General features: G+C 43.8%; 1 protein-coding gene across 2 annotated transcripts in view; it reads left to right on the forward strand.

The window, feature by feature from the left end:
• The window catches only part of myom3 (myomesin 3), a 78,258-nt gene that overhangs the window by 34,968 nt on the left and 20,657 nt on the right, over positions 1–22,633 (forward strand). For both annotated transcript variants that reach the window (XR_005042478.2, XM_021595286.3), the window contains exons 8-17: positions 332–376; positions 6,000–6,140; positions 7,130–7,291; positions 9,830–9,971; positions 16,222–16,421; positions 16,815–16,868; positions 18,047–18,174; positions 20,865–21,048; positions 21,358–21,532; positions 21,840–21,961. Coding sequence is in view for 1 of the 2 variants with exons in the window: in XM_021595286.3 (XP_021450961.2) it covers positions 332–376; positions 6,000–6,140; positions 7,130–7,291; positions 9,830–9,971; positions 16,222–16,421; positions 16,815–16,868; positions 18,047–18,174; positions 20,865–21,048; positions 21,358–21,532; positions 21,840–21,961 (1,353 nt within the window). In the remaining variant the exon portion in view is untranslated. The remainder of the gene's footprint in view (positions 1–331; positions 377–5,999; positions 6,141–7,129; positions 7,292–9,829; positions 9,972–16,221; positions 16,422–16,814; positions 16,869–18,046; positions 18,175–20,864; positions 21,049–21,357; positions 21,533–21,839; positions 21,962–22,633) is intronic.

Consider the following 22,633-nt stretch of genomic DNA (forward strand, 5'->3'; position numbering starts at 1 on the left):
ACAAGGTCAGAAATCTGCCGATGTGCCCTTGAGCAAGGCACTTAACCCTAATTTGCTCCAGGGTCGCTGTACTGCTATGGCTGACACTGTAAAACAACACACTTCACTGCCCCTATAATAGGGGGGCAAGCACTCCTATTCACCTATCGTCCATATTTCACCTGCTCACGTTCTCCTTTCGATTGTTTGAAATAGGCTCAAGGGAATATTAGTTGTGACGTGTATAAAAGTGGCTTTACCAGGATTGATTTGTCTCTCTTTCTCCCTCCATCTCTCTGCACTCTCCACACCCCCCTCGCTCTCCTCCTTGTCCCCCCACTCCACGATTCAGCATATCAAGGAGCTGAGGCCGCAATCAAGCAATCCTGGACCCCAAGTAAGTTTCATGCAGCATCTAATGAAAAAATGTCCTTTTTAATTTCTCTGCCGCCTTTTGAAGTTCACTCTCGTCTCTTCCGCTAAGACTGAGCCTTTGAAGACACTGACAACTCTGAGGCTCTGCTGCATGTGCTCTGAAATGGTTTGGCTGACTGGATACAAGGATGGATTGAATGGCAAGGGGATGCTTATGGTTCATCGGAGTGTGTGTCGTGTGTGTGTGTGTGTGTGTGTGTCGTGTGTGTGTGTCGTTTGTGTGTGTGTGTGTGTGTCGTGTGTGTGTGTGTGTGTGTGTCGTGTGTGTGTGTCGTGTGTGTGTGTGTGTGTGTGTGTGTGTGTGTGTGCCTGTATATGAAGAGGTTGAATGGGAGGGGTAGGTGAACAAATCGCTGCCATTTCAGCGCCAGTCAGAGTCATGTATATTTCAGCACAGAGAGAGAGTGTGCAATTTGTTCACTTTTGCTGGCAGCTTGGCCTATATGTATAATGCTCCTAAGCCATTCTCCAGAGTTTGAGCAAGTAGAGAGGCTGGTTGCACCCACAGGGAGACCATGCAGAGTAGTGATTAGACACTGACTAATAACCAACAGCTTATTTATATAGATTGTTTAGCACTGCTCTGTTGCCTTAGTAAATGACTTGCTCTTCCTAGATCGTGTCAGCATCACACACAACTGGATCAAACTGTTATTGACAATAACAAACTCGCTGTATCACAGACTGTTTAAAGTGGTGTGCAAGTCACAATCAATGGACTCAGACAGTGGTGTCCTCTGCATGTTTGAAACGAAATAGCAATCATTCCAAATGAAGCTTTATCAGCATGTAATGCCATCCATACACACTGGCTGAGGAGAAAATGGGATTTGAATAGCAGAATGACATTAGTGTGGTGCTGAGACCTCATTTTGTCATGTGGAGCAGGGAGACGGATACTATTAGCCGATGTGGATTACTCCCTAGAACAAAGGGCAACCCCAGCACATTTATCATAATCATGACGGAGACATGCAGGGAATGACTGAAACAGAGAGATTGATGGGGAGAGATGGGGAGTTATTAAATTGATGCGCATCCAAGTGACTGTCCTGGTCTGTTATTTAGACAAAGATCATTATGGAAACACGTCGGCAACCTTTCAGATCTGTTGGTGGGAATGGGATCTGACAAGGCCTGGTAGTTTTCAGTCTTATCTGTCGACGGAAAAGGGGAGCTCCGAAAAGGAAGAGTTTCATGTTTGTAAATGAGCTTTTGTTGTTTAAAATACATTGTGAAAGAGATTGGTGTGTTTTTCACTATTTAAGCACGGCATGGGGTTGTTCAGTGACAGACATGTATTTGTTTCAAATCTATCACTTGATTGTTTTGTTTCAAAGAGACAAATAATCATGTTTTTTTTGCTAAATGCTATACATCCGTCTCACTCTCAAGATATGTAATTAGTACTGATAGGTTTTACACAGTCAAATGTAACAAAAAAACTCAATTGTTTCTAAATTACTGTACATATGACACATACAATATTCAAAACATGTTTTTAAAAACATTAATCAATACAGTAATATGAGATCTGTATATAAAACATTTACATTTGACATTTTAGTCATTTAGCATATGCTCGTATCCAGAGTGACTTAGAGTAAGTGCATTTATCTTAAGATAGCTAGGTGAGACAACTACATATCACAGTAAACTATACAGGATACAAACATTCCATTCAAGCTACAAAGTGGATGTATAGCGTTTTGCAAAACAATAAAAACATTCATACTCATCTAAAATCTGAGAACAGTAATATTTTACACACATATGAAGGTACCCATAAGCAATCATTTAGGACGAAAAAACACAAATGTGAAACAATTGTGGATATAGCGTTTTGAAAATAGTTAATAATTCATGTAGTGCATTCGGAAAGTATTCAGACCCCTCAACTTTTTCCACATTTTGATTTGTTATTTAAAATTGATTATAAATAAATAATACCCCACAATAACAAAGCAAAAACATAAAAAAATGGAAATATCACATTTACATACAGTGCCTTGCGAAAGTATTCGGCCCCCTTGAACTTTGCGACCTTTTGCCACATTTCAGGCTTCAAACATAAAGATATAAAATTGTATTTTTTTGTGAAGAATCAACAACAAGTGGGACACAATCATGAAGTGGAACGACATTTATTGGATATTTCAAACTTTTTTAACAAATCAAAAACTGAAAAATTGGGCGTGCAAAATTATTCAGCCCCTTTACTTTCAGTGCAGCAAACTCTCTCCAGAAGTTCAGTGAGGATCTCTGAATGATCCAATGTTGACCTAAATGACTAATGATGATAAATACAATCCACCTGTGTGTAATCAAGTCTCCGTATAAATGCACCTGCACTGTGATAGTCTCAGAGGTCCGTTAAAAGCGCAGAGAGCATCATGAAGAACAAGGAACACACCAGGCAGGTCCGAGATACTGTTGTGAAGAAGTTTAAAGCCGGATTTGGATACAAAAAGATTTCCCAAGCTTTAAACATCCCAAGGAGCACTGTGCAATCGATAATATTGAAATGGAAGGAGTATCAGACCACTGCAAATCTACCAAGACCTGGCCGTCCCTCTAAACGTTCAGCTCATACAAGGAGAAGACTGATCAGAGATGCAGCCAAGAGGCCCATGATCACTCTGGATGAACTGCAGAGATCTACAGCTGAGGTGGGAGACTCTGTCCATAGGACAACAATCAGTCGTATATTGCACAAATCTGGCCTTTATGGAAGAGTGGCAAGAAGAAAGCCATTTCTTAAAGATATCCATAAAAAGTGTTGTTTAAAGTTTGCCACAAGCCACCTGGGAGACACACCAAACATGTGGAAGAAGGTGCTCTGGTCAGATGAAACCAAAATTGAACTTGCAAGACGTTATGTTTGGCGTAAAAGCAACACAGCTCATCACCCTGAACACACCATCACCACTGTCAAACATGGTGGTGGCAGCATCATGGTTTGGGCCTGCTTTTCTTCAGCAGGGACAGGGAAGATGGTTAAAATTGATGGGAAGATGGATGGAGCCAAATACAGGACCATTCTGGAAGAAAACCTGATGGAGTTTGCAAAAGACCTGAGACTGGGACGGAGATTTGTCTTCCAACAAGACAATGATCCAAAACATAAAGCAAAATCTACAATGGAATGGTTCAAAAATAAACATATCCAGGTGTTAGAATGGCCAAGTCAAAGTCCAGACCTGAATCCAATCGAGAATCTGTGGAAAGAACTGAAAACTGCTGTTCACAAATGCTCTCCATCCAACCTCACTGAGCTCGAGCTGTTTTGCAAGGAGGAATGGGAAAACATTTCAGTCTCTCGATGTGCAAAACTGATAGAGACATACCCCAAGCGACTTACAGCTGTAATCGCAGCAAAAGGTGGCGCTACAAAGTATTAACTTAAAGGGGCTGAATAATTTTGCACGCCCAATTTTTCAGTTTTTGATTTGTTAAAAAAGTTTGAAATATCCAATAAATGTCGTTCCACTTCATGATTGTGTCCCACTTGTTGTTGATTCTTCACAAAAAAATACAGTTTTATATCTTTATGTTTGAAGCCTGAAATGTGGCAAAAGGTCGCAAAGTTCAAGGGGGCCGAATACTTTCGCAAGGCACTGTAAGTATTCAGACCCTTTAATCAGTACTTTGTTGAAGCACCTTTGGCAGCGATTACAGCCTTGAGTCTTCTTGGGTATGACGGTATAAGCTTGGCACACATTCTTCTCTTCAGATCCTCTGAACCTCTGTCAGGTGGGATGGGGAGCGTCGCTCCACAGCTACTTTCAGGTCTCTTCAGAGATGTTCGATCGGGTTCAAGACCGGGCTCTGGCTGGGCCACTCAAGGACATTCAGAGACTTGTCCCGAAGCCACTCCTGCGTTGTCTTGGCTGTGTGCTTAGGGTCGTTGACCTGTTGGAAGGTGAACTTTCACCCCAGTCTGAGGTCCTGAGCGTTCTGGAGCAGGTTTTCATCAAGGATCTCTCTGTACTTTGTTCCGTTCATCTTCGTCTCGATCCTGACTAGTTTCCCAGTCCCTACCACTGAAAAACATGCCCACAGCATAATGCTGGCACCACCATGCTTCACCATGGGGAGGGTGCCAGGTTTCTTCCAGATATGAAGCTTGGCATTCAGGCCAATGAGTTCAATCTTGGTTTCATCAGACCAGAGAATCTTGTTTCTCATGGTCTGAGAGTCTTTAGGTGCCTTTTGGTAAACTCCAATCGGGCTGTCATGTGCCTTTTACTGAGGAGTGGCTTCTGTCTGGCCACTCTACCATAAAGGCCTGATTAGTGGAGTGCTGCAGAGATGGTTGTCCTTCTGGAAGGTTCTCCCATTTCCACAGAGGAACTCCAGAGCTCTGTCAGAATGACCATCGCATTCTTGGTCACCTCCCTGACCAAGGCCCTTCTCCCCCGATTGCTCAGTTTGGCTGGGCGGCCAGCTCTAGGAAGGGTCTTGGTGTTTCCAAACTTCTTCCATTTAAGAATGATGGAGGCCACTGTGTTCTTGGGGACCGTCAATGCTGCAGAAATTGTTTGGTAGCCTTCCCCAGATCTGTGCCTTGACACAATTCTGTCTTGGTGCTCTACGGACAATTCTTTCGACCTTGTGGCTTGGTTTTTGCTCTGACATGCACTGCCAACTGTGGGACCTTATATGAACAGGTGTATGCCTTTCCAAATCATGTCCAATCAATTGAATTTGCCACAGGTCGATTCCAGTCTTGTTGTAGGAACATTTCAAGGATGATCAATGGAAACAGGATGCACCTGTGTCTAATAGCAAAGGGTCTGAATACTTGTGTAAATACGTATTTAAAAAAATAAATGTAAACCTGTTTTCATTATGGGGTGTTGTGTGTAGATTGATGAGTAAAACAATGCATTTAATCTATTTTAGAATAAGGCTGTAACATCACAAAATGTGGAAAAAGTCAAGGGGTCTAAATACATATAATGTCTCTCAAAACCTTTTCAGAAATTGTCAAATGTTTCTCTCAATCGCATGTCTCTCATTAATCCCATGTTTACCCCCTTGTGAGGGAGGCCTTTTCAGGAACAAGGGTGCATGTGTGCGAGAGAGGGAGTAAGTCTGTGTGTGTGTCCTTTGTGCTTGTGTGCGTGCGTGCATGCATTCCTGAAGATGAAAAATATCCCCCCTTCCATTACTAATACAGGCCAGTTGGCGTATCTGGGCCTTCGTCCAGTTAATTAAGGTTCCTCTTTGCTTTGTGCATTTTCACTCTGCTGCCACAAGTGAGAGAATCTGAGGGAGAGCAAAGCTTGTTACTTACTCATTGCTTGCTGAGAATAATGGGATCACACTAGTGTCCTCCATAGTACGCTGATGGCAAATCTCAACTTCATCTGACATAACGTCATCATGAGGCTGGAGATGTTGGGAAAACGAGATTATTTCCCCATCTATATGTTTGTTCTTGCTTATTTCTCTTCTTCTTTTTGCCTTCTCCTCCTCTTCTTCGCCCCAACGTTCCCACCTCCACCTCCCTTTCCCTCTTTCTTTTCGTCTTACTCTTCCTCCTCCTCCCCCCACCCATCTTCCTCCTCTTTTCTCTGTAGTTGCAATGATGGAGCGGGAGGCTCTGTTTGAGTTCAGCTTCCCTCCGACCTGGGCGAAAGAGGGGGAGAATCTGACCCTGCAGTGTGCCTTCTCTTCGGCCCTGCTGCCCTTCCAACAGGACGTGGCCTGGTTCAGAGATGGTGAGTGGAAGTGGATATTAGCTTTGTCTGTTACGTTTGTGCGGTCTTGTCAACTCTTATGGACAATGACTACAGGAGTTGGCAAGACACTACAAACAGATCTGGGACCAGGCTAGTATGAATCCTTACCCAATATCAACTGGCATTGGCATTGTTGGTTGTATCATCTGAACTGTATACATGCCATACTTTATACACTGAGTGTACAAAACATTAAGAACACCTTCCTTAAATTTAGTTCCCCTTTCACCCTCAGAACAGCCTTAATTCGTCGTGGCATAAACTCTACAAGGTGTCGAAAGCGTTCCACAGGGACGCTGGCCCATGTTGACTCCAATGTTTCCCACATTTGCGTCAAGTTGGCTGGATGTCCTTTGGGTGGTGGACCATTCTTGCTACACATGGGAAAATGTTGAGCGTGAAAAACCCAGCAGCGTTGCAGTTCTTGACACACTCAAATCGGTGTGCCTGGCAACTACTACCATACCCCTTTCAAAGGCACTTAAATCTTTTGTCTTGCCCATTGACTATCTGAATGGCAAACATACACAATCCATGTTTCAATTGTCTCAAGGGTTAAAAATATTTCTTTAACCTGTCTCCTGCCCTTCATCTACACTGATTGAAGTGTATTTAACAAGTGACACCAATTAGGGATCATAGCTTTCACCTGGATTTACCTCAGTCTATGTCATGGATAGAGCAAGTGTTCCTAATGCTTTGTACACTCAGTGTTAATTCAGGTGAATCTCCAAGAGCCTTCCCACTGGGCACAGATGTCAATTCAACATCTATTCCACGTTCGTTCAACAGAAATGACGTGGAAATGACATTGATTGAACCAATGTGTGCCCAGTGGGCTGTTTTTTGTTGCCTCAGCTTCTTTGTATTATTCTGATGCACGTCACTTGCGAGAGGGTGCTGGGCCCAAGAAAACTGGTATAAATGAAGTAGGACCCGCACACAGGAATGCCACCTCCCTCCCACAGGAGTTCAACTGCGCCAGTCCAGCAGGGTGGAGCTTCAGACCGCCCTTCGCTCCACTTCCCTCACCCTGAAGGGCGTGCACAAGGAGCAGGAGGGCATGTACATGGTGCGTCTGCGTACCTGGGAGGGGGTCAAAGAGCATAAAGCCTACATTTTTGTCAAAGGTAGGTTCTGGGATGTTTTGTGTGTATCTGTGGGTCTGGTGTGAGGTTGCATATTCCCTATAACATTCACAATAGCAGCTCTTGAGTTTGGAGTGTTTCTAGTTTTTCTGGTGAAAATGTGGCCACCATTACTTCGGTGGCAGTGGTGGGATTTTGGTGCCAGCAGGGGCACTATACCAACATTAAGGCAATAATAAGAAAACACAATGCCAAGAGCAAGGCAGCTGCCAGCTGACATGTTATGATCTTCAAGCAACTAGCCAACACTACAATTACAAGTCGCTTCTTCCCAAAGTTGCCTGGAGGCCTTGAGATACGTCTGGGTCCCACAGGTGTCTGTGGTTGGGTTTAGCAGTAGTGTGTTTCGAAACAAACCTAACACTTCCACACTTACTTGAAACCCACCAGATTCACAATCACTTCACAGTCACGTCCACTGAATGTCTCATGACTCCAGTCACCCACACCTCCCCACCCCCTTGTCCCTCCTCTCTCCCTCATCCCCACCACTGCAAACTCCCAGCCAGAGTAAGACCTCAATATAATTAACAACCATTGCACTGCATTGTATTTTCTGTCTTATTAAAAAATCTTGGTCCTTAACTCCTGCTGGAGTTAGAGTCATTAGGGAGTGGAAGTGGAAGTGGATTTTTTCTTTCTGAATTTGCATTACAAATGGGTGGTAAGAGAGAAGAGACAAGGGCCATGTTTGGTTAAGTCTTTTAGCTTATCAGAGGGAGAGATGGAGGGAGGGAGGGAGGGAGGGAGGGCAGAGGGAGAGAGACACACAGAGGGACCTCTTCACCACCGAGTACAGCAAAGTAAAATGACAGACTGAGGGTGTTTACTAGTTCAACATGGTCTCAATAGAATACGTCAAAATAGTGAGATGTCTGACATTTGACCGCAAGGACATTTATGAACAGTCATACTGATACCTAGGCAATTGGTCACGGCCTTAAAGCTGAGATCTAGGAAAAGTGAAATAGCGCCACTGGTCGCCCACGGCACATTTGTTATTGTTTTGTTTAACAAACGGAAGAGATGCCCATCCAGCGGCGTGTTAAAATAAAATCACAGTACCTACTCCGCTGTTCTATGGCACGTGCAATGATGTATTTGGTTGTTGTAATATCGCAAACGGCAGTTTCACCGCAATGGATTCCAACTTCAATGTCTCACACCTGCATGCATAAACTGTAAGAAGGTTGGAAAGACATTTTGCCTGACATTTCCCTACTCTTGTGTTGGTGCCAAAGCAACAGTCTCTCAAGCCTCAGAGAATAGAAAGCGGGTCTAAAACATGTCACATCTTATCTCTTTAATCCTCTTAACATAATTCCCTCGTTCCTTCTCTCTCTCTCCTATCTCTCTGTCTCTATCTCTCTCTCTCTATTTTTCTGAGTCTCTGTTTAGTGCTCTCCTTTGTGCTGTCTTTATAACTAATGCAGATTTGAGGACCTGTTAATCTTACCTCCAGACAACGCACCTTGCTTTCACATGGCTGCCCCAGACAGACATCGTGGGAGGGTTTAATTGAACTGCTGTGGATTACATTACCTTGCTGGCTTTTAATCCTCCCTCTCTCCCTCTCCTTTTTTTCCATCTCTATTTCCCTCTGCGTTTCTCTCCATGTCCCTGTCTCTCTCTCCTTCTCTCCGTGTCCCTCTCTCCCTCTCCTTTTTCCCATCTCTATTTCCCTCTGCGTTTCTCTCCATGTCCCTGTCTCCCTCTCCTTCTCTCCGTGTCCTCTCCCTCTCCAGCCTTTTCATTCAATTTCAATTTAAGGGGCTTTATTTGCATGGGAAACATATGTTTATATTGCCAAACCAAGTGAAATAAATAATAAACTAAAGCGAAATAAACAAAACAGTAAACATTACACACTAGTTCCAAAATAATAAAGACATTTCAAATGTCGTATTATATATATATGCAGTTTTGTAATGATGTTCAAATTGTTAAAGTACAAAAGAGAAAATAGTAAATATAGGTTTGGCTGTTAAATGGTGTTTGTTCTTCACTGGTTGACCTTTTCTTGTGGCAACAGGTCACAAATATTGCTGCTGTGATTGTACACTGTGGTATTTCACCCAATAGATACAGGAATTTATCAAAATTGGAGTCGTTTTTTGCTAAATCTTTGCGGGTCTGTGTAATCTGAGGGAAATGTGTCTCTAATATGGTCATACATTTGGCAGCTCAGTTTCCACCTCATTTTGTGGGCAGTGTACATGGTCTGTCTTCTCTTGAGAGCTAGGTCTGCCTTCGGCGGCCTTTCTCAATAGCAAGGCTATGCTCACTGAGTCTGTACATAGTCAAAGATTTCCTTAATTTTGTGTCAGTCACAGTAGTCAGGTATTCTGTTTAGGGCCAGATAGCATTCTAGTTTGTTCTGTTTTTTAAAATAAATTCTTTCCAATTTCCAAGTAATTATCTTTCTGTTTTCTCATGATTTGGTTTGGTCTAATTGTGTTGCTGTCTCTCTCCCCCTTCCTCCCCTCTTCTCACGCCTTCCCCATTCCCTCCCCTACTCAGATGCGTCTGCAGTAGTGTCCGGTGGTCCAGGCTCTCCTCTGGGCCTGAAGGTTTCTGATGTACAAAAGGACTATGTCTTCCTCACCTGGGAGCCTCCCAGTGCTGATGGAGCCTACCAGGTGGAGGGTTACTTTGTGGAGAGGTACTTTTCGACTGTAACACCAGTGTTTCACTAGTGTATACACCGTTATGTTATACTAGGGAAATTGTGTTTCCATAGCTAGGGCTGACAGGACTTGTGAAGAGCCACTGCATAATCAAAACAATTACTCTGTGAGAAGGTGTTAACGTTCAGTTAGCCATTGTTATTTAAATGTGAAGAGGCCTTTAGGGCTTCGTATGAATACCGTAACAAGGACATAGGTTGAGGACTCGTATAACCTTTTCACACTACTGAGCCAAGCTGTAAGATCAAATAGTCATATGGATGAGTGATGGCCGTGCGGCATAGGCAAGATGCAGTAGATGGTATAGAGCACAGTATATACATATGAGATGAGTAATGTTGGGTATGCAATCAATATATAAAGTGGCATTGTTTAAAGTGACTGGTGATTCATGTATTACATCCAATTATTAATTATTAAAGTGGCTAGAGATTTGAGTCAGTATGTTGGCAGCAGCCACTCAATGTTAGTGATGGCTGTTTAACAGTCTGATGGCCTTGATATAGAAGCTGTTTTCAGTCTCTCGGTCCCAGCTTTGATGCACCTGTACTGACCTCGCCTTCTGGATGATTGCGGGGTGAATAGGCAGTGGCTCGGGTGGTTGTTGTCCTAAATAATATTTTTGGCCTTCCTGTGACATCGGGTGGTGTAGGTGTCATGGAGGGCAGGTAGTTCACCCCCGGTGATGCGTTGTGCAGACCGCACTAACCTCTGGAGAGCCTTATGGTTGTGGGAGGAGCAGTTGCCGTACCAGGTGGTGATACAGCCCAACAGGATGTTCTCAATTGTGCATCTGTAAAAGTTTGCGTGTTTTCGGTGACATGCCAAATTTCTTCAGTCTCCTGAGGTTGAAGAGGCACTGTTGCGTCTTCTTCACCACACTGTCTGTGTGGGTGGACCATTTCAGATTGTCCGTGATGTGTACGCCGAGGAACTTAAAACTTTCCACCTTCTCCACTACTGTCCCGTCGATGTGGATAAGGGGGTGCTCACTCTGCTGTTTCCTGAAGTACACGATCATCTCCTTTGTTTTGTTGACGTTGAGTGTGATGTTATTTTCCTGACACCACACTCTGAGGGCCCTCACCTCCTCCCTGTAGGCTGTCTTGTCGTTGTTGCTAATCAAGCCTATTACTGTAGTGTCGTCTGCAAACTTGATGATTGAGTTGGAGGCATGCATGGCCACGCAGTCGTGGGTGAACAGGGAGCACAGGAGGGGGCTGAGAACGCACCCTTGTGGGGCCCCATTGTTGAGGATCAGCAGGGTGGAGATGTTGCTTCCTACCCTCACCATCTGGGGGCTGCCCGTCAGAATGTCCAGGACCCAGTTGCACAGGGCGGGGTCGAGACCCAGGGTCTCGAGCTTAATGACGCGTTTGGAGGGTACTATGGTGTTAAATGCTGAGCTGTAGTCAATGAACAGCATTCTTACATCGGTATTCCTCTTTTCCAGATGGATTAGGGCAGTATGATTGCGATTGCGTCATCTGTGGACCTATTGGAGCGGTAGGCAAATTGGAGTGGGTCTAGGGTATCAGGTAGGATGGTGGTGATATGATCCTTGACTAGCCTTTCAAAGCACTTCATGATGACAGAAGTGAGTGCTACGGGGTGAGAGTCGTTTAGCTGAGTTACCTTAGCTTTCTTGGAGACAGGAACAATGGTGGCCCTCTTGAAGCATGTGGGCACAGCAGACTGGGATAGGGATTGATTGAATATGTCCGTGAACACACCAGCCAGCTGGTCTACGCATGCTCTGGGGACACGGCTACGGATGCCGTCTGGGCCAGCAGCCTTGCGAGGGTTAACACGTTTTAATGTTTTACTCACGTTGGCCACAGTGAAGGAGAACCCACACGTTTTGGTAGCGGACCGTGTCAGTGGCACTGAATTGTCCTAAAAGCGAGCAAAGAAGCTGTTTAATTTGTCTGGGAGCAAGAAGTTGGTGTCTGCGACTGGGCTGGTTTTCTTTCGTAATCCGTGATTGACTTTAGACCCTGTCACATACGTCTCGTGTTTGAGCCGTTGAATTGCGACTCTACTTTGTCTCTATTCGGATGCTTAGCTTGTTTGATTGCCTTGCGGAGGGAATAGCTACACTGTTTGTATTCGGTTATGTTTCCGGTTGCCTTGCCACGATTAAATACAGTGGTACGCGCTTTCAGTTTTGCGCGAATGCTGCCATCAATCCACGGTTTCTGGTAAGGGACGGTTTTAATAGTCACTCACTCACCGAGTCAGCATATGCGTCAATGTTGTTGTCTGAGGCTATCCGGAGCAAATCCCAGTCCACGTGATCGAAGCAATCTTGAAGCGTGGAATCCGATTGGTCGGACCAGGGTTGAACAGACATGAGTACGGGCGTTTCCTCTTTTAGTTTCTGTCTGACACAGCTGTGATTAGAATCGATTCTCTTGGTAGATTACATGGTTGGCATTTGATTGTAAGGAATTCTAGGTCAGATGAACAAAAGGACTTGAGTTCAAGTATGTTGTTATGATGACACCACGAGTCGTTAATCATAAGGCATATACCCCATGCCCTTCTTCTTACCAGAGAGATGTTTGTTTCTGTTGGTGCGATGCGTGAAGAAACCGGGTGGCTGTACCGACTCTGATAACATATCCCAAGTGAGCCATGTTTCCATGAAACAGAGAATGTTACAATCTGTCTCTCTGGAAGGCAACCCTTGCTCGAATTTCATCTACCTTGTTGTCAAGAGACTGGACATTGGCAAGTAGTATACTCAGGAGCAGTGAGCAATGTGCCCGTCTACGGAGCCTGACCAGAAGACCGCTCCGTCTGCCCCTTATGTGGTGCCGTTGTTTTGGGTCGCCTACTGGGATCAGATCCATTGTCCTGGGTGGTGGTCCGAACAGAGGATCCGCTTCGGGAAAGTTGTATTCCTGGTCGTAATGTTGGTAAGTTGACGTTGCTCTTATATCCAATAGTTATTCCAGGCTGTATGTAATAATACTTCAGATTTCCTGAGGTAACAATGTAAGAAATAATACATAAAAAAACAAATACTGCATAGAAGAACGCGAAGCGAGGCGACCATCTCTGTTGGCGTCATTTTGATGGCATCGGAGAGGAAGGCAGACGTTTAATGCGTCCCGGACCGATTGTGTTTTTTTGTTTGTTTATTTGCGTTGTTTGTAACTTATTGTTTTCTTTATTTTGTACATAATGTTGCCGCTACCGTCTCTTATGACCAAAAATAAGATGTCAGGACTGTGATTACTCACCACGGACTAGCAGAATAGTTTTTTCCTTTCACGACTCTGACGAGCCTGACGCAAAGGATATATTGCTTCCTCGGGAACAGGCCCCGCGATTTGCGTAATGAGGAGGTGGAGAAAAAGGGGCCAAAGTGCGGGCTGCCTTCTGAGAATTCATAGGCGATCGAATAAACCCCCACTTCCCTCTATTCTGCTAGCAAACGTGCAATCTTTGGAGAATAAAATCGACGAGCTACGCAAAAGATTAAACTACCAACAGGACATTAAAAACGGTAACATTTTATGCTTCATGGAGTCGTGGCTGAACGATGACACTGTCAACATACAGCTGGCTGGTTACACGCTATACTGACAGGATAGAACAGCTGCGTCTGGTAAGGCAAAGCGCGGCGTACTATGTATTTTTGTAAATAACGGCTGGTGTACAATATATAAGGAAGTCTCGAGCCATTGCTCAGCTGAGGTAGAGTGTCTCATGATAAACACACTATCTACCTAGAGAGTTTTCATCTGTATTTTTCGTAGCTGTTATTAACATACCACCACAGTCAGAAGCTGGCACTAAGACAGCATTGAATGAGCTGTATTCCACCATAAGCAAACAAGAAAACACTCACCCAGAGGCGGCGCTCCTACTAGCCTGGGACTTTAATGCAGGGAAACTTATATCCGTTTTACCAAATTTCTATCAGCATGTTACATGTGCAACCAGGGGAAGAAAAAAAAAGAAGAAAAAAAAAACTCTGGACAACGTTTACTCCACACACAAAGACGCATACAAAGCTCTCCCTCGCCGTACGTACATACCCCAACCAGAAGTCATGGATTACAGGCAGCATCCGCACTGAGCTAAAGAGTAGAGCTGCAACTTTCAAGGAGTGGGACTCTAACCCAGAAGCTTATAAGAAATCCTGCAATGCCCTCTGACGAACCATCAAATAGTCAAAGCGTCAATATAGGATTAAGATCAAATCATACTGCACCGGCTCTGACACTCGTTGGATGTGGCAGCACTGGATGTGGCAGCGCTTGCAAACCATTACAGACTACAAAGGGAAGCACAGCCGAGAGCTGCCCAGTGACATGAGCCTATCAGACAAGCTAAACTTCTTCTATGCTTGCTTAGAGGCACCAGCTGTTCCGGAGGACTGTGATCACTCTCTCCACAGCCGATGTGAGTAAGACCTTTAAACAGGTCAACATTCACAAGGCCGCAGGGCCAGACAGATTACCAGGACGTGTACTGCGAGCATGAGCTGACCAACTGGCCAGTGTCTTCACTGACATTTTCAACCTCTCCCTGTCTGAGTCTGTAATACCAACATGCAGACCACCATAGTGCCTGTGCCCAAGAACACTAAGGTAACCTGCCTAAATGACTACCGACCCATAGCACTCACGTCTGTAGCCATGAAGTGCTTTGAAAGGCTGGTCATGGCTCACATCAACACCATCATCCCAGAAACCCTAGACCCACTCCAATTTGCATACCGCCCCAACAGATCCACAGATGATGCAATCTCTATTGCACTCCACACTGCCCTTTCCCACCTGGACAAAAGGAACACCTATGTGAGAATGTTATTAATTGACAACAGCTCAGCCTTCAACACCATAGTGTCATCACAGTCTTCTAAAAAGCTTCTACCGCCAAACCATAAGACTCCTGAACATCTAATCAAATGGCTACCCAGACTATTTGCATTGCCCCCCCACCTCCCCCTCTTTACACCTCTGCTACACTCTGTTGTTGTCATCTATGCATAGTCACTTCAATAACTCTACCTACGTGTACATACTACCTCAACTAACCGGTGCCCCCACACATTGACTCTGTACCCCCCTGACTCTGTGCCCCCTGTACCCCCCCTGACTTTTGCTCCCTGTACCCCCCTAACTCTGTACCCCCCTGTATATAGTCTGGCTATTGTTGTTTTACTGCTGCTCTTTAATTACTTGTTACTTTTATCTCTTATTCTTGTCCGTATTTTTTAAAACTGCATTGTTGGTTGGAGGCTCGTAAGTAAGCATTTCACTGTAAAGTCTACACCTGTTGTATTCGGCGCATGTGACTAATAACATTTGATTTGATTTGAACCTGGCCTGCTTACCTGTACGTTCAGTCTAAACGATAAGAGCTATCTTAGACATAAGCTATCTTTGTTGACTCCAAATCAACAACACACAGCAAACCAAACTAAACTGTTGGGCCACAACTTACTCAGATGAGTGTGAGCAAATTGGATCGGGGAGATAAAACCCCTGCCAACTTTGATGTAATATCCATTTGGCAAAGCCCAAAGAAGATGGATGATCTGCGTGATAATAATTCAACATGGAACACAACGTTAACTCAATCAAAGCCCTCCCATGGGTAACAGGTGCTCACTAATCACTGAAGCTGATCGATGCGCGCGTGTGTGTGTGTACTTTCATCATACTTACACATCTTCTCTATTTAGCATGCAGAGGGCACATTAAAATACTAATGTTAGGTCTCACTCTGATGTATTATATGATATATATATTACATGCATCAGAGAAAGACCTAACATCAGAGACACCTAGCCTTCCAGTCGCCTAGCAACACATACACAGCTTAATGTTCCCTCAAGCTATTTGCTTTCTTTGTTTGCTTTCCCAGGTGGCTTCTTGTTCAGTATTGATTTATCAGCATTCAACGGCTGCTTTTCTTCACATTTTCTTATGAATTAGTAGTGAGACTTGTTATTTTGAGGTGATGTACTTGGGTGGAAAAATGATTGTCCTTTGTTGGCCGAAATGTGTTTCTCTTTTATACAATCGAAAATGTATTTTATAGTGACAAAATTATATTCATGGAGAAATAACAAAATTGGGGAATGTTGAGCTAAAAACTATTTTGAAAGTCATAAAGTGAAATCAATTTTTATTTTCCTTTCCCTTCTCATATGGTCTCTTTCTCTCTCGCTCTCCCTCGCTCTCTCTCTCTCCCTAATCCTAGGTGTGACATTGGTAGTGGGCAGTGGGTGCGTTGTAATGACACCATTCAGAAGGCATGTCACTACCCTGTGAGAGGTCTGAGTGACAGCACCATCTACCAGTTCAGGGTGTGTGCCGTCAACCAGGCAGGTGTAGGACGCCCCTCTAAGGCCACCGAGCCTGTCATCACCACCGACCCTTTAGAACACACCAGAACTATGGGTAATCTGCACACTCAGATTTACACACACCGAACACACTCTGGGTAGAGGTCATTAGATAGAGAGAGACATAACATAGGCTAAATAGAATACATTGTGTGTGTGGTGGGGGCTATGAGAGAGAGAGAGAGAGAGAGAGAGAGAGAGAGAGAGGAGCAGAGAGGACAGATGGGTGCGCTGGTCAGATGCTGTGGATCATTAGGCACAGATGAAGTACGGCCAGGAGGTTGGCTTGCCTCTGACTGTTTCCCCCAGCTCTCTCTCTCTCTCTCTCTCTCTGCCGAGCCCTGGCATGCTGGCATCGTATAGACGGTTTCTTCCATGTTATCTACTCATTGTGCTATCATGCATTTCATTTCCTTCTTTCTCTCTCTCTCTTTTTCTTCTCAATCAGTTATCAAGGTGGACAGAGGTAGAGAGATCACCATCACCAAAGACCAGCTGGAAAGTGAGAAACCACATACATCATCGTTGTATTACTATTACTAACAGTGTTCGTAGCTATGGCACTACAGCCTTTTCAATGGTATCCCCCAGCGGCTTACCCTAGACAGAATACTTACGATACAGTGCCACTGCATATTTCTGCTTTTCCCTTTGTATTCTTTTGACATTTGAAGACACATGTTCTGCAATTCTATACAGTTTAACATTACTTTTTTTTTGGGGGGGGGGGGGGTATTTTGGAAACACAGTATAAGTGGAAGTGGAAAGTGATTTTTTTGTTTTGGTAAAAACATTTTTTTTGGTGTGGTGTGGAAACAATTAACTTCAACACTTTAATCATGGGGCAGAAAGAAAACGTTGCAGTTTAACATTTTAAATATTCATCTCCAGCACCACCCCGACATCAACATATATGAAAATGGCGCGTTTCTATGTTTTGTAGTAAAAAAAGATTTGCGTTTCCAATGACATCATCAACCAATTAGCGGACAGGGAATGCCTACTAACAATTGGTCAAAATCACACAGTGGACACTGTTGTCATTGGAAACACTTATCTTTCACTATCTTTTTTTACTACAAAACCCCAGTGGCAATTTTGCCAATGATACTCAATATAACAACGTCATGTTTCTTCATATCTTCCATCATGTAATAGCTTTGTGAAAGCAATGTACTTTGTTCCATTAGGTGGACTATTCTCCATGGTGTCCTAGTAAATGCCTATTATGGCCCAGGGTAGTCAGCGTGCTTCTCTCTGAACAGGGATCATAACATGACCCTGATGTAGCTCAAAGATGGAGGAGGAGGCAAACACCATGGAAACACCAGGGAATGGTGTACTATTATGAAAAATAAAGCACTCTCTCTTTTTCGAGGCACCCTGGTACAACTTTAGGTTTCAATGAATCAATAACTGTGTGTGTGTGTGTGTGTGTGTGTGTGTGTGTCATGACAGTCTGTGCTTTTCTCATAAAAAAAAACATTTTATATCTGACCCTTGCTTGGTCATGTGATACAATGCTCTGGGTCTTGTTTAGCAGGGTACACCGTAGCAAAACTATTTGCAATGGAAAATAGTCCCCGTCTCCCCGTCTCAAAATGTTTTCTCCTTCTGACCATGACCCGGTTGTCTTTACTGTCTACTACACCTATCCTCCCTTCTTCCCTCTGACCTTAGGTCAGATGAAAGTCCCATTCCCTCCCACTGGTGTCCATGCCTGTGAGATGAGTGACAACTACGCCGTGCTTAGCTGGACTGAGCCGGAGCCCAGAGGCAAGGAGCAACTTACCTTCTATGTGGAGCGGGTGAGTTAAGGCCTGTGCTCCTACTCATACACACAATACAGAGAAACACACACACACACCAGCTACCCTCAACCCGGGCCATCTTAGTGTGTGTAGCGTCAGCCCGCCGCTGCCCATTGACCTGTTTTACTGTTGTAGACTCGGAGCCAAATGAATGAAGAGCTCTGACCACTATGATAATTAAAGATTAAAGGGACGGCAGAAAAACACTCATACGGTTGCCGGTGTCAGTTTAGGTGGGCATCGGTGCACTCATTAAAAACTGAGAGACCTGGAAGTTGCTCTCTTGCCGCTAGTTAATTTGCGTTCTCATGAACTAACAACAAACGTTCCTGTGATGTGCAAGGAGTGATTCCAAGAGACCATTCCCTAATGTCAAATAGAACTTACCCAGAACGCGGTTACCATGTTCTCAGAACTTAAGATATTATGTGTACAAAACATTAGGAACACCTGCTCTTTCCCTGACTGACTGACCAGGTGAATCCATGAGAAAGCTATGGTCCCTTATTGATGTCACCTGTTGCATCCACTTCAATCCGTGTAGAGGAAGGGGAGGAGACAGATTAAAGAAGGATTTTTAAGCCTTGAGACGATTGTGTATGTGTGACATTCAGCGGCTGAATGGGCAAGACAAAATATTTGAGTGTCTTTCAACGATGTATGGTAGTAGGTGCAGGGTGCACTTGAGTGTGTCAAGAACTGCAGCGTGGCTGGGTTTTTCACACTCAACAATTTCCTGTGTGTATCAAGAATGGTCCACCACCCAAAGGACATCCAGCCAACTTGACACAACTGTGGGAAGCATTGGAGTCAACGTGGGCCAGCATCCCCGTGGAACGCGTTTGACACCTTGTACAGTCCATGCCCTGACGAAAGGTGTTCCTAATGTTTTGTGTATGTTCTAGACACATTTCATTGGAACGTTGCAAGATATTTAGGTGTCCCGTTGTCTGTGGTGAGGACAATATTCCATCAAAGTCCCACCAAGAATACACAGAACATAAGACGTTCTAGACAAGTTAAATGAGAACGTTGCAGGAACATTTATGTGCCCTCCAAAAAAAAAAAGTATTACACATCACTTATTGATGCCGAGCCAATCAAGGCCCTGATTGGTGAACCACTGACCCATTCATAGCTCTTGTTGGCAATGTTAGAGATACTCACTCACACCAGTGCTTTTAACATTTAGTGTTTTCAACTGACACATTTAACACACATGATTATATTGTGCATGTTCATTTATACAGTAATTATTATTCAACATGTCCTAACCTGGGATTTGAACTCACAACCTTAGTTCACAGTACTTCGATCTTCCCGATGCGCCACCATGTCCGCGTCAGGTGTCAGTTAATCTGATTATTCTCTCATCCTTGAATTTATTGACTTATTTCAGCGATTTAAAGGCTTTCTGTATAGCTGTCTAATATTGGTGGGGCATATTAACCTACTCACATATTAATGGCCTGTTTTAATGATAGCCCTGAATCACTATGATCAATGAAATGTTTTCTTGAGTGTACTTTTAACAGAGCTGAGATTTACTTCAAAGTGTATTCACCAAACCGGTTGTTTGAGATCTACACAAGTGCCTAGGGAGGGGGATTAGGGTTTAGTCTGGCCAGGGCCTCTGGCCCAATAAGCACATGCCCTAAAGATATTGAAACGTTGATGGAATACTCTCCTAACCCTCAAACTGGACACGTTAATGTTCTTGCAATGTCCCATAAAACACGTCTAGAACAGTAATGTTTGACATTAAGGGAATGTTCTCCTAACCTTAACACCAAAACATGTGAAAACGTTTCTCACAAGGTTTTAGCTAACATAGATAGGGGAACATTCTAACTAACTGAAAACTGGACAACTGGACATTACCTGTAATATTACAAAAATGTTCTCTCTCCCCATAATTGTTAGCTGGGTCAAAGCTCTCTCTGGGCTTTGGGGGTGGTTAAAAGCATAACTCTTGGTTTTCTAGGTTCACGGTTGTGAATTAGCCACAGTTTTGTTCTGGTTTAGTTTTAACGTCAATGAGGATTTATAGTACAGGTTGTGGGTGTGTTCGTACATGGCCACCAAACTATAAAGGACACAAGTGTTCCTATTTTGATGAATGTCTTACAATGACTAAAGTTTGTCAAAGTTCTGGTTTATCAAAATCCTGGGGGTGGGGGGGGGATCATTCATTTTACATCTCCCCCAAAGTGCCCCAGTTCTTCAATATCAACCAGGACTCTGCATACTAGATGCCCAACAGCTTGCAATTACAATAATGAGAAGAAAAGCGGCAAACTGCCACAGGAAATTGCTTTATTGGACTTTTATAAGTAACTCTGTAATAAAACTGTCCAATCCATCAAAAGCATCTGCAATTGCCAAGATCTCCCGCTTCTGTTCTGCCCAGGAATATTCAAATATCCTCGGCTCGCCCTTGGGCATGCGCTATATAATCGCTGATCTCCTTTTAAAGACTGGGTTTTATTCAAATGTACATTTTAAAAAGGACTTAAAGATATGGGAGTCAAGTTAATGGAGCAGAAATGAGAAATAATAGTGAGAAACATTTTGATTAATCACTATGTGTATGTCTGTCTTTCTGCCTACTTCTCTTTCCATCTACCTCTGTGTCTCTTTCTGCCTGCCTGTCTCGCTCTCTGTTCGTACTTCCTTCTGTCCATCAGTCCATTGCAGGTAAAAACAGCTGGCAGCTGGCCAGCATGGACATTACGGTGGGCTCTCCCAGGTTCCCCATGTTTAACCTACAGAAGGGGAAGTCCTACTGCTTCCGGGTGCGCTCCGTCAACAAGTTTGGCGTGAGCGAACCGTCAGAGCCGAGCCCGCCAATCTCACTGGGACAACCCCAAGGTGAGGGAGAGGGATAAACGTATTATTTCTTTAATGTTATACTAGTTCCATTGATATGGATTTGTGTTTTCTCTTATAAATAAAAAAAAAACAGTTCTTGGGTTATTCTACGGGGACAGTGGTTCTTCAGTTAACCATTTCCATCCAGGTTGGTTCTTCCTTCAGTACCTTCTCTATGGAAGATTTTTTTTTTAAAACAGTTCTACCTTGAACCATAAAGGGTTCTCCTACAGGGATGGCTTCAGATAGAATGTTTTTATTTTCCTAAGAGTGTGCCATTCAGCTGAGCTCACTGTGTTATCCTGTTAGCTGCTCCTGCTCCAGCCACCTCCGTCTTGGCCATCCGAGACACAGATTCTGCTGTCCTGCTTCAGTGGCAGGAGCCCAAGGAGAAAGAGGGCATTCTGGGATACTACCTGTACTACAGCGAGGCTGGGAAGCAAGAGTGGAGGACGGTCAACAACAAACCAACCACCAACACCAAGTACAGTACTGAACTCACGGTGCCATTTAAATGAACTGAGCTCCTCTTTTTTGAAAGCTGTTTATTTTGTGCATTGGATAAATGTTGTAGTTCTTCTTGCCACTAATTCTACAACAGAACATGATTGGACAGTTTCCAGGACACAGATTAAGCCTAGTCCTGCTCCATTGACATTTCCAGTTAAATTGCTTTTTAGTCCATAGAACCATCCCAATGTAAAAAGAAATGCTTAGGCATTAGGGCTATATGAATAGTCGAATTTGACATTGCAACACCTAGGCCTAAATGTATTGTTTTTTCCTCTCAGGTTTACAGTCCATGGTCTGAAGTCGAAGAAGGAGTATGTGTTCAGAGTGAAGTCTGTGGGGCGAGCTGGGAACAGTATCTACTCCAACGAGTCTCCCCCTATCCTGGTGAAAGCAGCACTCAGTGAGTACCAGACAAAAAACTGCTGACTGGCCCACAATGTTGGACATGCTCCTGGGATATAGTCATTAGGGCAAACTGAAATAATGAAACAAATATAGAACTAGTTCAGATAGTCACTACCTTTTTCCCCCGTCTGTTTTCAACGAATCACAGAATAGTAATTAACTAGGAAGTCAGGGCACCACGGACAAATGTTGTTTTTAGAATGGCAATTTCACGAATATATCATATCTTATCGAGTACAGTCTTCAATGAATGTATTATTACCTTATCAGTCATATTCTGAATGTCGCAAACCCTTGGATATCTGCACGAACTCTAGCATAGATCATGAATCAGCGATATACAAATTGGCTTAATTATTTATTTACTAACTTAATCACAGAATTACATAAACACACACACACACACAATAAGTCCCTAGTGGGCTAAGCCGATATGGCAGCTTGGTAGACAAAGGAAAGGGGTGGGAACAGTTCAAGAGTGGGAAGCTCTGAGATGATTCACTGTTATACAGTTGATAACTACACTCATAGAAATTGCTAATACTTTGAACATGAACAACCACTGATTCAAAATGAAATTGCAAATTTCATATTTACGAGTGTATGCCTTTGCTGTCCCCCTCTGCGATCGCTGGTCCACCTGCTGGATAGTCAGTTGACAAAAAGC

Source organism: Oncorhynchus mykiss, chromosome 3, assembly GCF_057628025.1.
Source record: "Oncorhynchus mykiss isolate SJ-2025 chromosome 3, ASM5762802v1, whole genome shotgun sequence".
Taxonomy (NCBI): Eukaryota; Metazoa; Chordata; class Actinopteri; order Salmoniformes; family Salmonidae; genus Oncorhynchus; species Oncorhynchus mykiss.